At 44.3% G+C, this 13,952-nt stretch overlaps 1 protein-coding gene across 1 annotated transcript in view; it reads left to right on the top strand.

Annotated features, from left to right (window-relative positions):
• Nucleotides 1-12,993, top strand: part of xrcc1 (X-ray repair complementing defective repair in Chinese hamster cells 1) — a 19,078-nt gene extending 6,085 nt beyond the window's left edge. Inside the window, exons 8-17 of the mRNA XM_012829203.3 lie at nt 1,429-1,579; nt 2,008-2,284; nt 3,180-3,296; nt 5,747-5,831; nt 5,988-6,105; nt 8,058-8,103; nt 8,361-8,503; nt 8,785-8,875; nt 9,094-9,169; nt 11,834-12,993. Of these exons, the coding sequence (XP_012684657.2) occupies nt 1,429-1,579; nt 2,008-2,284; nt 3,180-3,296; nt 5,747-5,831; nt 5,988-6,105; nt 8,058-8,103; nt 8,361-8,503; nt 8,785-8,875; nt 9,094-9,169; nt 11,834-11,944 (1,215 nt within the window). The 3' untranslated portion in view covers nt 11,945-12,993. The remainder of the gene's footprint in view (nt 1-1,428; nt 1,580-2,007; nt 2,285-3,179; nt 3,297-5,746; nt 5,832-5,987; nt 6,106-8,057; nt 8,104-8,360; nt 8,504-8,784; nt 8,876-9,093; nt 9,170-11,833) is intronic.
• Nucleotides 12,994-13,952: the final 959 nt, after the last annotated feature.

Below are 13,952 nucleotides of genomic sequence, written 5' to 3'. Positions count from 1 at the left end.
TGCGGTTGTACCGTTGTACTGTATTTTCCACAGTGAACATTCATGTTTTCTAAAGGGGGAGTCTGTCAAAATGACGCTGCTCAGAAAAGAACAACACAGGGAAGTTCCTTCGATAACCGAACAAAATGCGACTACCCCTACTCTGGAAAATGCTGTAGTTTCTGCCCAACGGATAAACAACGCCTCATTCATGCATGCCAACTTGTGTTTCTGTTATTCATGAGGACCCCGTGCCTTGTGTTAGATAAATAGTCCTCTGAACCATTGTCTCCATGAAGCACACCCTACACATGCCATGCTGTGTGAGCTGCAGCAGCAGCAGCTGCGTAATGTTGGTTGCATAACCCCATCTGAGCCTTATGGGGGAAAAAACAAATAAAAAAAAAACAATGCCATCCCAGTAGCATGTTGGGTATGTAGGTCACCTCAGCAATGGCTGTAAACACATCTGAATGATATGTGGTGGACGTCATTTCCATAGAAAGAGGAGAAATGAGCTCTCTCCCTAAGTGTTTCCATGGTGATTTCTCACAACTTGTTATGTTTCTCACTCACACACACTCCCACACACACACTCACACACACACACACACACACACACACACAGGCACGCACGCACCCACGCCACGATGTTAATGTTCCCTCTACTCCACACACTGAACAGCGTCCAGCACCTCTGGCCTAGTGTTCGCCCAGAAGCGGGCGTCTGTACTTGCTTATCAGGCCTCTGATGGAGGTGATTGCAGTTCTTTTGTCCCAATCACTCCTCTCCCATCCTCCAATGCTCTCAGGACTTTTCTGATGACCGTGAATCTCAGTTATCAACCAAACTTCTTTTTTTTTTTTTTAAACAAAGATGTTGGTTGTTTTTCATTGGCACATTGATGGAACATTGGTGAAGAATTTGGATAGACCTGTCATAGCAGTCAGTCACTGCTGTCTAGATCTTGGCAACAGCAAGATCTTTGTTCTTTAGTTACTCTGCAACACAATAATGAACGATTTCTACAGTGTGCAAATGAAGGATACACAGGACAAATAGGCCTCTGTAAAAGCTGAATTGTTTATTTTTTTTGCCTGGGTGGTGATATTGTGTAAACATTTGGTCATGCATGATCAGCTGTGCTTCTGTTAATTGGGGAGGCTGCATCCCTGTGCAGAAACCATGGCATCAAAGCAGTGCTGCGTGCCTTTGTTTGTTCTCTGCGTAGATGACTGGAATGAAGCCGTGCTTCACAGCACTAATCATGAGCACATTCCTCATCTTGTCATCAATAATCTCATGAGTGTAATGACCACTGACCATTTGCACTGACCATTCAAGTGAACCATGGGATGTATTCAATTTCAGCTTGTGCAGTGTGGACATGTTTTGTGACTTATTATATTTCACTTTCTTCTGCCCTCTCTCCTTGTTCTATATCACAGGCTCCAGTGAAGAGGAAGTTTGAGTTCAGCAAAGAGAGACAGGAGGCCTCAGGCCCTCCCTCCAAGAAGCCCAGTCCTGCCGGCTCCCCTGAGGCGAAGAACAGCACCCCTAAACCCAAAGCCAGACCCAGCACAACACCCAGCCCAAAGGGTGAGGCATGCAAACAGGCCTCTAATGCTAAGAGGACAAACACACACACACACACACACACACACACACACACACACACACACACACAAAAACTCACACACACTCACATATATACACAAACACTCTCACTCACACACACACACACACACACACACAAAAGCTCACACTCACACACACTCACACTCACACATAAACACAAACAGACTCACACACTGAAGGAAATCCTTTGATGCATGAGTTTGAGAGACACGCAATCATATACATATTCTAACAGATAGATCAAACCCCAACACGACACAGTATGGAAAGAAACGGTATGGGTATTTAATTTGACTTTCAAGAATCTCTGCGTTGACTGTAATATCTGTCTGCTGGCTGTATTTGAATACTGAACAAACTGAAACCCTTCCTTCTGTTCACCTCCCCAGCCTCTTCAGCACAGAAGACGACCTCTGACAAGAGGGAGAGCTCAAGCAAGCCCTCGCAGCACAAGCCGAGCCCTTCGCCCAAAGCCCAGTCCAAACCCAAGCCAAGCACGGCTAAGGACCAGCCCGGCGACCCCGTGCCCCTCAAAAGCATCATGGAGGGCGTGGTGTTCGTCCTGAGCGGCTTCCAGAACCCGCTGCGGGGCGAGCTGAGGGACAAGGCCCTGGCCATGGGCGCCAAGTATCGCACCGACTGGACTCCGGACTCCACGCATCTCATGTGAGTGTGGACACTGGGGCGTCCATGTCGTGGCTTCGTCTTGCTCAGCAGGTTATTGCATCGGGTCACATCATGGTGATAGCCTGTGTATTATGTGTGACCTGAGGTCTGTCGGTACCAGACAAGCCCTTTACCAGGCCGGGGTCGACAGCACCAGCCAGTCGTGAACATGGTTTTGTCAGGTTTTGTGCCTGAACGTTTCTGATTAAAAGGGTGTAGAATTTCTCCTTTTGTAGTGATTGTCAGAACAGATGTCGCCGCCTTTGTTAAACTGAATTCATGTTCAATTCAATCGGCCTAAATGGGTCTGCATGTGTACACGTCCAAAAAGGTTTTGTCAGTGCAAGGCTGCCAGCTTCATCTAACCTTCTCTACACTGGTGTTGGAAATTAAAAAGCTTGGCTAGCTGCCCCTGTTTAGTGTCTGGTTTGTCACGTAAAATCTCGTTAGACGATCAGAAAGCAAAGAACACCCTCATTGGCTCCTTGTATTCAGTGTTCTTTTCGACTGCCCATTCTGATCTAAAGCCATTCAACACTGACAAGCGACCCTACCAAAGGTCAGGCCTGTTTTTTTTTTTTTTTTTGTGCCACCGAAATCATTCAACAAGCTCACTCACCTTGGCTCGGCACACAAGAGCCTCTAAAATTGCGTGCTTTTCTTTAGAGTGCACTGCCTCAAGGACAGGTGCAGATGCAAAATTTAAATCAAATTGCATCATGTTCATTGTTCATGATGGCCATGCACCGTGAGTGCTTTTGTTGTTTTGAGAGAGGGGGGGGGTTGTTGATGTTGCAATTGTGTGTGTTGTCTTTTTAGCTGCCTTTGCAGACATATCTAAGTGTATCCAGGTGTACCCATGATAACTGTGCGTGTGTGTGTGTGTTTTTTTTAGCTGTGCCTTTGCGAACACACCCAAATACACCCAGGTGAAGGCCGCCGGTGGGCTGATCGTCTGTAAGGAGTGGATGCTGGACTGCCACAGCAGAAAGCAGAAGATTTCCTACAAACGGTATGGATGAGAGATGCAGAGAAACTAAATAGAACAGGAAGAAGGACAATAAAATAATAAAAAAAATAAAAATAATGTACTCTTTTGGTTTTAGGACATAGCATTCAGCGTGTCTTAAAGTGGCATTATGCAGCAACTGTACTTCAGGATTAGGCTTAGGATAAGCAGTTTTACCTTAAAATAACAGCTTTAAAAAAATTGGGGCGCTACAATGACTTTTAATGTGGAGATTCGCCCCCGTGCCATTGCCATACCAGGGTCCGTAGGCAAATGACTAGGTTATGTAGGTTTGCCTGAAGCCGCCCGGTTTTTACTGTCTGCCGAACTAGTAAGTAGCTTATTTGCCGTCTTGCTCTGTCTTGTGTTGCACTTGCTTGATGTTTGACTGTGTTAGGACAGTTGTTGACTAACTAGTTTGTCATAATGTCAAAGTCAGCACATTTCAAGAGATTGGAAAAACTTGGAACTGTGAGCGGAGTGGAAACAAACGTTCTGTGCTGAGGGCGTTTTTTCCCCGCCATCAAATGCATTGAAAAAAGGCGAAAAGAAATGTGTTTGGTGGACTCAGGCCCTTAAACTCCTGAACTTCCGCTTTAAGTAGTACAGTTGTAAAGCATAGCTAAGCTTGCGAAATGATAACTGAGAAGAGCAAATGCCCCATATTGATCATATTGATTAGTGATTGAGTTAGTGTTTTAGTCTGCTTTTCCATGTATGTCAACTAATTAGCAGCATCTCTATATCCATGTTGTAGCATGTAGGTGTCTTGGTAAAACAACATTATCTGGGTTTCTATCCAACTCATACGCATATCTTAAGCGCATTCATTAGGAAATCGGACTGCAGAAAATGTGAATCTGTGCCTTTTTGCGGCAGTTGTGTGTAACAAGGAAAATGTAATCCTTTTAAACAAAAATCTTTGGACACCCTCCTCATCTGAGCGAAGTCTCAGAACTTCGGCAAAGGCAGGTCCTGATAAGACATGTCGACCCAGAAAATAGAAAAATCATTCAACCAGCTAATAATCATGAACTCTCCCCTTCTCTCTCTCTCTCTCTCTCTCTCTCTCTCTCTCTCTCTGCACTCTCTCTCTCTGCGCTCTGTCGCTCCTATCCTGTAATGGTTCTGTGTGTCAGACCGTGGGGAATAAGACCTGGCCATGTCAGTAAAATCTCACATTTGTCTTCCATGTCAATCGACAAGAGGAAAACCTTACTAGGTAGAAATGTACAAAAAATGCTGCTCAGCCTACCTGGACAGAATGTATAAAAAAAATCCTTAATAATTTAATAAAAAAATAATTTAATTTAAGGTTGACATCCGTGGGAGACGTTGTTAAGGCTGAGCCATTGTCTTTGTTCTGCTGTTTAACGTGTTTGTCATGGCCATAGGTAGGTATTGACACAGCATCATTAGGCTGCTGCTCAAGATGTCAAGCTTCCTCTGTCTGCAGCCTCTTTTGTTTTCTGTTTTTCTTTTCGCTCTTTTGTTTATCCCACCTACTCCTGATCGCGCACGCCGGGTATCTGAACCCCCCCCTCTCTCTCTCTCCCTCTCTCTCCCCCTCTCTCTCTCTCCCTTGCTCTCCCTCGCTCTTTCTCTCTCTCTCATTGCTTGCCCATTTTCTTCTACAAACTCTCAGTTCTCCTCTTCACTCTCTGTCTCTCTATCCCCCTTCTCTGCTCCTCCCCTCGGAGCCCCTTCCATTGTTCCGCTTCTTGGAGTGTGTCGCTCTAATGATGTATTCCGTATTTAAAAGCTGCATCTGCTATGGGTAATTAAGCCTTCCACTCCCTTTGAACCTGACAAGGGTATATTCATTCATGTGCAGGCACACACACACACACACACACACACACTTGCTCACATACACATAGACAGGCACTTGTTGCTGCACCTCGACTAACATTTATGGTTTATGTAGTATCGTTTATTTTCGACCGGAGTGCAGCACTCTGCATCTGTTCATCGCCCTGCCATTCCAGATGGTTGGAACGAAGAGAAGGAGAGCGCAGGAGTGCGTGACATTGAGCTCGTAAGTGCATTTGGGAAGTGGAATTACAAACCAATAGCGCATTCGATAATGGAGCGTATGGTGTTCTGGTGTATGTGCAGGCATGAATGGCGTCAATCAGTTTCTGAGACTCGTTTGGGCTTTTAGGCCAGATGAATGGCACACGGAGCACTTTTAGGCCCGATGAATGGCACACAGAGCACTTTTAGGCCAGAAGAATGGCACACAGAGCACTTTTAGGCCAGATGGATGGCACACAGAGCAGCTGCCACTCGGCTCAGAGCAACTCAGCCCTGATTCATTTGGGCGCCTCCATGTCCAGACATGCGCTCTCTCTGTTTTTTTTTTTTTGAAAAAACATCTCTGATGCTTGTGTTTCCTCTCCCCCCCCCCACATCTCCTCTGATGCTTGTGTCGTCCCCCCCTCCTTCCCCAGGTATCTGATGGATGGAGAAGATGGGAGCTCAGACGGGAGTGAAGTGGAGGATGACGAAGAGAGCGAGGAAGAGCAGGTTAAAGTGGTAAGTAAAAAAAAAAGGCAGACAGACAAGCTTTCTTAGCTCAGACAAGTGGCTGGGGGCGGGGGGGGGGATCAGAGTGTCAGATCCTGACAGACTCTAAGCCCTGCTGCTGGCACCATTTGTCTTCTCATCACTGTGCTCCTCTCTGCCCGCCAGCGGAAAACTCCGGAAAAGAGGAAGGCCTCGCCACAGAAGCCAGCCGTAAAGATCGAGGTGAAGGAGGAAGACGAGGACGAGGATGGGTACGGCGGATCCACTGATGCCGATGAGCCAGGTGAGGGTGCATGTGTGCAGGCAAACTCACACACACACTCACAAACACACTACTATAATCCTACACAAAACCCACACACCATCACACACACACACACACACACACACACACACACACACACACACACACACACACACACACTGATACACTCCTACAACTTTCCAGGCTTGTGTGGTAAGCATAGCAGAGCCCATACATGTGTCATGTCTGTGATGGCCCTTTCCACATGGCAAACAGACACACACACACACGTAAGAGCAATCACATGTATTAAACACACAGTCCCGCTGTCTTTGCAAGTATATCTCCTATCCCAGGAGGCAGGTACTGCAGAGAACATAATCCCTCAGACATTATAATTGCTTCAGGTAAGCTTGTCCTGGCTGTGTTGATTTTGTACCACAAGCTGTCGGCTAACTAATTCCTCTTCTGCGCATGCACACACACACACACACACACACACACACACACACACACACCTGACCTCAGCCCAATACGCCGTGGAGTAGAGTGTAGTTTAATGATAGGGCCTGAAGCACAGAGCCCTAAGAGAATTGTGTTTCTTCATCGCCACGGGAGCAGAGACGTCTCCACGGCGAGCGCAATCCATCTGAAGTACACTCTAGATTAGTAGGGAAGGGCTCTGGGTTTGACTAGGAGAGCAGGAGGGAGAGCTGGGAGTGTGGCAACCCTCAAGCGTGATTCCTTAATTAGTAAAAAAAAAAAAAAAAAAAAAACTGCGCAGATGGGGCGCACTCGAGATGAGGATGGCGGGATGGAGAAAGGCAGAGGACAAGGTGAAGAGATGCGGAGGAGAGGAACGGAGGACCGTGTGTCCGTGCACCCATGGAGGAGGAGAGGCCGGTTGCTCCTCCGCTCCCCGTCGTGTACCTCACCTCCAGGGGCTGTACTTCCAGGCGACGTGTTGCGTAATCCCACAGCAAATTAGCGCTCAGTCATTTGCCCAGTGCAGCTCACTTGGTATTCATGACGCACCACTGTAAGTGGTTATGAAATACAGACCTGTTTAAAATGCACCTAGGTCTGATTACATACAGCATGACCCTTTCAGGTGGATCACCTTTACCTGACCTTGTTTACTGGATGGTATGAAGTTGCTCTTAGTGTGTCTGTTTTGGGCGGGGTTGATAGTGCTAGTTTTCTTAACATTTGTGTGTGTGTGTGTGTGATCTTGTTCGTTGATGTGTATTCGTGTGTGTGGAATCTTCATTAGTGTGTGTGTGTGTGTGCACTTTACTCTCTCCTCCCATCATTAAGAGGGTTAATGGAAGGGAAAGGAATGATGGGGTGAGCTCATACCTAATGGGGCAGGCGTAAACGCACAGAACGCCATCACACATGCACAGAGACGAGGGCGAAGAGTGGGGCGCGGGCACGCGCTACAGGCAAGGGTCAGGAAACTGCTCACTCAGATCAATCAGCAAAGAAGGACTTGGACACGTTTTTCATTTGTATGTAAATGAAAAGAACTTAAGTGCACAACTGTGTGTGTGTGTGTGTGATGCACCCTAAAAGCATCTACAGCCCTCAGGAAATGTTGAGTCAGATGCCTAGTTCCCGTTCTCAGTGAAGTGTGTGTGTACATATATATGTGTGTGTGTGGGTTCAGCTGGTGACAGTGAGTCACTTGTTGCATATATGTCCCCATTTTATATTGTCACGTTCAGTAACGTTTGCAGTTCTGCCCAAGTGTATCTGCCATAGCTGCTGGAAGCTATATTGAAGTATAGTGTGCACTTTGTGTTTTACTAGTGATGAGGAAATAAATCGACCAATAAGCAACCTTCCAAAAACGTTTCTTAATTATGAATTCTTAATGTTCTTAATTAAGCTAGTTATACTGCAGTGGCTATCAGGTTGATGTTGGTAAGGCACATTCACATGGCCTGTGGCGCTAACATTCCTTTGTGTTTGTTTGTTTATTTGTTTAGATCGTGATGCTGAGTCTGGTATGGATACAGAGGATGAACTAAAGAGGTGAACGTTGACTCTATCTACCTTAATTGTCAGAATGCATAACCATAGTCAGATATTGCAGTAAATAGTCTATAGCCCGGGAGTGTCATAGGAGTCTATATAAAGGAGTCAGTAGTTTCTTGCTTGAAGGCTGAAGACTGCATATAGATTGCCTTCTATATGATTGCATATATATTGCCTTCTATATGATTGTAGTCTGAAGAATGTTGTGATTTTCATCTGCTAGTTTTGTGGTCTTTTCATTGGGTGGGGCTCAGAGTGGAAACAGAGAGCAAGCACAAGAAAAGAGAGAAGGGTGAGAGACGTCAGGGCGGAGGAGAGGAGGATCCTTATGGAGGATCAACGGATGAAAACACAGACGCCGAAGAGGAAGTCGACAAGCCAATCCCTGAGCTCCCAGGTCTGCTTTTCAACATCTGTGTGTGTGTGTGTGTTGCGTGCGCCTAATTATTTGTGTTTGCTTGTGTGCGTATCTGCATCATTATGTGTGTATGTGGTTGTGGGTTTTTGTGAGTATTTGGTTAACTGATACTGGGTTGATTTGTTCTGAAAATTAAAGACGTGGATGTCGCCTATTTTAAACTAAACCTTTCCACCAGTGTTCCCACTGCATCTCCTCTTGTGTCTTGGCATTCAACATCTGCCTCTTCTTTCCTTCTCCCTCGCCCTGGTGTTTTTCAGAGTATCTGAAAGGGAAGCACTTCTACCTGTACGGCAAATTCCCCAACAACGAGAGACGGCTGCTCCAGCGCTACATCATCGCCTTCAACGGGTAAGTTTGTCCAGATCTGGGCTCTTGGCCAACAGAGACTTCAACTAAGTAAGTCTGTCCAGATCTAAGCTCTCGGCCAACGGTGACCCCAGTATATTATGCCCTACTGACAAAATGGAGGGTGTTGGGGGAAGGGGAGAGAGATGTAACACTGAGGGCTGGTGGTTGAAACCTTCTCTTTAATGTCAGTCTTTGTTTTTTTGTTTTGTCTCTGCCAGAACACTTGAGGACTACATGGGCGAGAAGGTGCAGTTTGTCATCACTAGCGAGGGCTGGCACGACTCGTTTGAGGACGTAAGTTTGGTTGTCATTCAATATTAAACGGAGAGCTCAAAAGCTGTACCGTAATTTCCGGACTATAAGCCGCTACTTTTTTCCCACGCTTTGAACCTCGCGGCTTAAACAACGACGCGGCTAATTTATGGATTATGATACCTGTGACTGTATACGCTGTCTTTGTGTTTACGGTGGCTTTGTGGAGCTAGGATGCTAGCATGGATGCAGCCGCATGGATGCTTAGCTCCACGCGATTTCTCAGTATCTCAATAACTTAACTAATGTCAAAATAACCACAGTCTACCGGCGTAGACAGAACACAACTCAAAACAGTTTACAACAGTACAAATCCAGTCTTTTCAAGTTCTTTAGCTCACTGGTTTCAAACTTAGCGTCTTTCTTCTATCTCACTGTCTTCAATCTAACGTTCTAGCTTCTGATTGACTCTTGCAACGGTGCTCTCTTAAAGCAACAGTGCACTTATCGTAACTGGCAAAACTAATAATATGCATCACTATTGTATTACTTTTGATATTCATTTTAGCCTGTGTAAAGTTAATTTGTTTCAATGTACCGGTAGGCACCTGCGGCTTATAGACATGTGCGGCTTATTTATGTTAAAAATAATTATATTTAAAAAATTCAGTGGGTGAGGCTTATATTCAGGTGCGCTCAATAGTCCGGAAATTATGGTAATTCACAAGAGAATTATCTGTCTAAAAAGGATGGTAGACGCAGTAATTGCTGTTGGAAGCCTTTCTAAATACCGAAGGACATTTAGAGTGGTTTGACTGAATGCACCTGTGATTAGGGATGAGAATTGATAAGATTGTAACGATTCTGATGCCTTATCGATTCCTGCTTATCGATTCGATTCCTTATCGATTCTTTTATCGATTCTTATTGGGCAAGGGGTGAAAAAAAGAGCACAAACGGGTTTATTTACATTAATTTTCTTTTATATAATTTTCTATAATGCTGCATTTAAAAAAAAATAAAAAAAATAAAAACATTTATACATATTCCTCTTGAACTTAAAATAAAACTTACATAACTTAATTAAAATGTATTCTGTTTAATTTAAACATGTTCCTAGAAATTAACCTACCGAAAATCTGAGACATCTACCGTAGTAAAAGGGTGCAAACCTTTCACCACAAACTTAGTCACTGCTCGGTGACATTCGTTGATCCTCTCCTCGCTCATTTTATTTTTCCCTGCCTCGAAGAAAGGATGGGCTAGAGGTGTACAAGACGTGCTAGCTGTAGCCTGTGACCCAGACAGACTACCAGCCTCTGAACCGGTCTGACTGAACGTTATCAGCTAAATTGGATGGAAATGGAGATTATTTATATAGTGAAAGCTGGTTTACACAATGAAACAAATGGCACTAACAAAATCGCTGAATTTGCTGAGCTGACATAAAGCCACATTAAGAGGGGAGGCAAACACTACCTCTGCCTCAATGTAGGGGGCTGAAAATGGAAGATTCTATAGCTAAGCTAGCGTAGCTATATGCTAAGTTTAATAATGGATTAAAAGACGATATGCTCAGTTTAATAATGGGTTAACACGATAACGCGAACGTTTGCTGATAACACACGCCCTCCGATAATTAACACCGTTACGATCAAACATTTCTCAAAACTGGACTTTCAATCCAAACGTGAAGTGATCAATAATGGGAGACCAATGCCGGAGCTAAAATATATGCATCAAACGAAGGGACAGAAGATAACTTGATCGACTACACACAATAAAGGCAAATTGCTTCACACACTTAGTGGTTGTGATCACTTTTGAGGAGTTTACCTTGGACAGAAAGAGATGAAGCGCCGACGTTAGCTGAGCTGCTGCATGCATCGAAGACATGACATTCCTGTAATTTAATTCCATGCTGTGTGTTCAAATGCTTATTCATATTTGTTGTATTTCCTCCCTTCGACGAAATAGACTTTTTAAACAGGTTACAAGTGGCGTAGGTGTCATTTTTGTCGTGTGAAATGGAGCCAAACTTTAGAACGCTTCTGCCTAGTTGCCATGTTTGCTGCAGTCTGAAGAAGAAACTAAAAAAGTTTGCGCATGTGCAACGCCACAGAGGACCGATAGCAGAACCGTTAAAGAATTTGGCTGACGATTCCAAACAATCGGTTCACTAAGAACCGGTTCTCGATTCTCATCCCTACCTGTGATAGACTGACATTTAAATGTTCTGGCTATTTTCGCCTAAAAATACATGTTGACTGCAGATGTGACCTATATTGAAGGCTTTTCATCTTGTGTCTCTTTGGCCTCGTCATATTCTGCCACGATTGCTTCTGCTGCAACTGGGTCCTCCTTGTCTTCCAGACAGTAGCTTCAGATGTCTTATTTGGCCATTATAGCAATGATGGCCTGGAACAGAATCAGTGATTTCATTAATGTTGAATACTGTTTCGGTGTAACCATGTTGCCCCGGCGATTAGTACTGTTATGGTATGAACACATTTTCAAACGTCTTTACTTGTTGCTGTGAGAGAAACATCGTTAACATGTCTTAAGGGGTAAGGGTTGAGATGTTCATCTCATGCTCGCTCTCTCTCTCTCCCTCCCTCCCTCTCTCTCTCTGCCTCCCTCTCTCTCTCTCTCCCTCCCTCTCTCTCTGCCTCCCTCTCTCTTTCTCTCACTCCTTCTCTTTCTCAGGCTCTGATGGAGAATGCCAACTTGAGTTTTGTGAAGCCCAAGTGGATATTTGCCATTAACGACCGCCAGAAGATGCTCCCTCATCAGCCTTATGCCGTGGTGCCAGTCTGAAAAAGGCTGACTGCACTGACAGACACAGACCCCTGCAACTCCCCAACCCTGTCCACTGGAGCTTTGAGCCTCTCTCCTCCACCAGTTCACTGATCCAGGGGTCAGACAGCCACATCCAACCAAAGCAGACCTCAGCTGCATGGAAATGAATCTCTGCTCCATCTCGTCCGACTGTAACCTTTAACATTTTAGTCAACCGTTAACAGTCAGCATGCCTACCTATGCCTGCTCAAGGTCTATGCAAAGAAACCAGTGTCCTCAATATGTCAGATTTGGTCGAAACATGACAAGTGTTAATGATGTCGGAGAGATGGACTTGTGAGGGTGTTTTGCCCCTCCCAGAATGCTAGCCGTGTTTGGACAGACTAAAAACTAGCAGGAACCTCAGGTCTACGAGCCCCTCTTCTACAATGCAGCCCTGTAAAGAACACAAGTGGATCTGGAAACAGGGAGCAGGGAGAACTGTACTTTTTATATGGAACATCCATATGTCCGTCACAAGCCCCCCCCCCCCCCCCCCGGTCATGTCACTAGTTACAGGTGAAGTGCTAGATAGGGTTAGTGTAGACCAGTTAGGAAAGCCTTTGATCAACCCTGATGAACTGAAAATGGGATGAATTTGCGTCATGTTGAAGGGTTGAATTATTTGTTTGTCAGAGTTTACAGGTTATTCTTTTTTCAATGTTTATGCGGTCACAATAAAGCAAATAAAATTGAAGTGTGGACTTTTTTTTACTATTACAATATTGTAATTCAGTTAAAGTCAGTTCAGTGTAATTCAAGCCGAACAAAGCAACCACATCACATTTTAAGACTTAAAACACTAGTCATTATATTCTGTGTGTGTGTGATTTTTGTTTGTTTGTTTGAATTGAATGACTAATATTTTAGTTTTTTTTAATTGTGATTTCTATTTGCTCAGTATGGAGATATTGTTTCTGTTCGTAGCTTGTGTTTGGCAGTGCCTTGTGTGCTTACTGTAGTTTCTGTATTGGGTCTGAAATATTTTTGTTACTGTTTTTAATATTAAAAATGGTCTTTAAAATTTGGATTTTCTTACTGTTCTCATTCTCCTGTTTGCTGTCCTGTAATAGCCTCCTCCATTTAGTCAATTCCTTTTTTGTTTAATGATTTCATTAGCCTGATGCCGCTTGATTGTTTGTTTGTATTTTTACCTGTAGGTTGCATATATCCCCTAAATGGCAAACAAAAAATAAATATCTCGCCCTCTGTAAGCCTCCAATATATTTTTCAGAATGCCGGTCTGAGTAATTATTTTCCTACCATAGATCACCTAATCACAAATACAAGCACATGCTTATTTTTAATCAACACTAGGTGTTTAAAACAATACATGCGAAGCGTGTAAGTAATTGCAGCCCTCTTGAAGTCCTCTTTACTTTGCGGAATAGTCGATGCCCATCCATAAAAGGGCACGAGTGATGCGCTCTCTCTTGTCAACCGCTTTACCTATTCCGTGTCAGTTCAGTTCGGCTGCTCTTGCAACTCAAGCATCATTGCTAATGGCACCATGGCCGCAGTCGTAAAAGACCTTTCAACAGCCGAGTTAACTGCCCTCATTTAATAGCGAAAGGTGGTCAGGTGAGATCGCCTCGGGAGACGTAGAGCGTCTGAATGAGTTATTAGGGAATTAAAGGGAATGGGAGGTTATTTCACACCAGCGCTATGAAAAGAGATACCTCGGTGCTCAGAAATGGTTTTGGTTTCAGAGGGGGGAGTTGAACGGTGTAGCCTTTTTTGAAACCTAGATGTCTTCAACCGGGTGTTAAAGACCAGGAAGAACTGAAGAGTTCATCAGTGACAGTAAGTAGCGGTATTTTTGCCTTTCCCCTTTTTGTTCCTTTCTTACTTTTTTTCTTATGTTGGATGTTTTTGTTAATTTGTGTTTTTATTACAATTGAACAATTTGAGTTTGTGAGGTGTGGGGGTGACGTTTTAATGTGAATAAATATTATTTGTGCTCGTAGTTCGTTGCAAAATCATCTTC

Source organism: Clupea harengus, chromosome 11 (assembly GCF_900700415.2).
Source record: "Clupea harengus chromosome 11, Ch_v2.0.2, whole genome shotgun sequence".
Classification (NCBI taxonomy): Eukaryota; Metazoa; Chordata; class Actinopteri; order Clupeiformes; family Clupeidae; genus Clupea; species Clupea harengus.
This window is presented reverse-complemented; position numbering and strand designations above follow the sequence as displayed.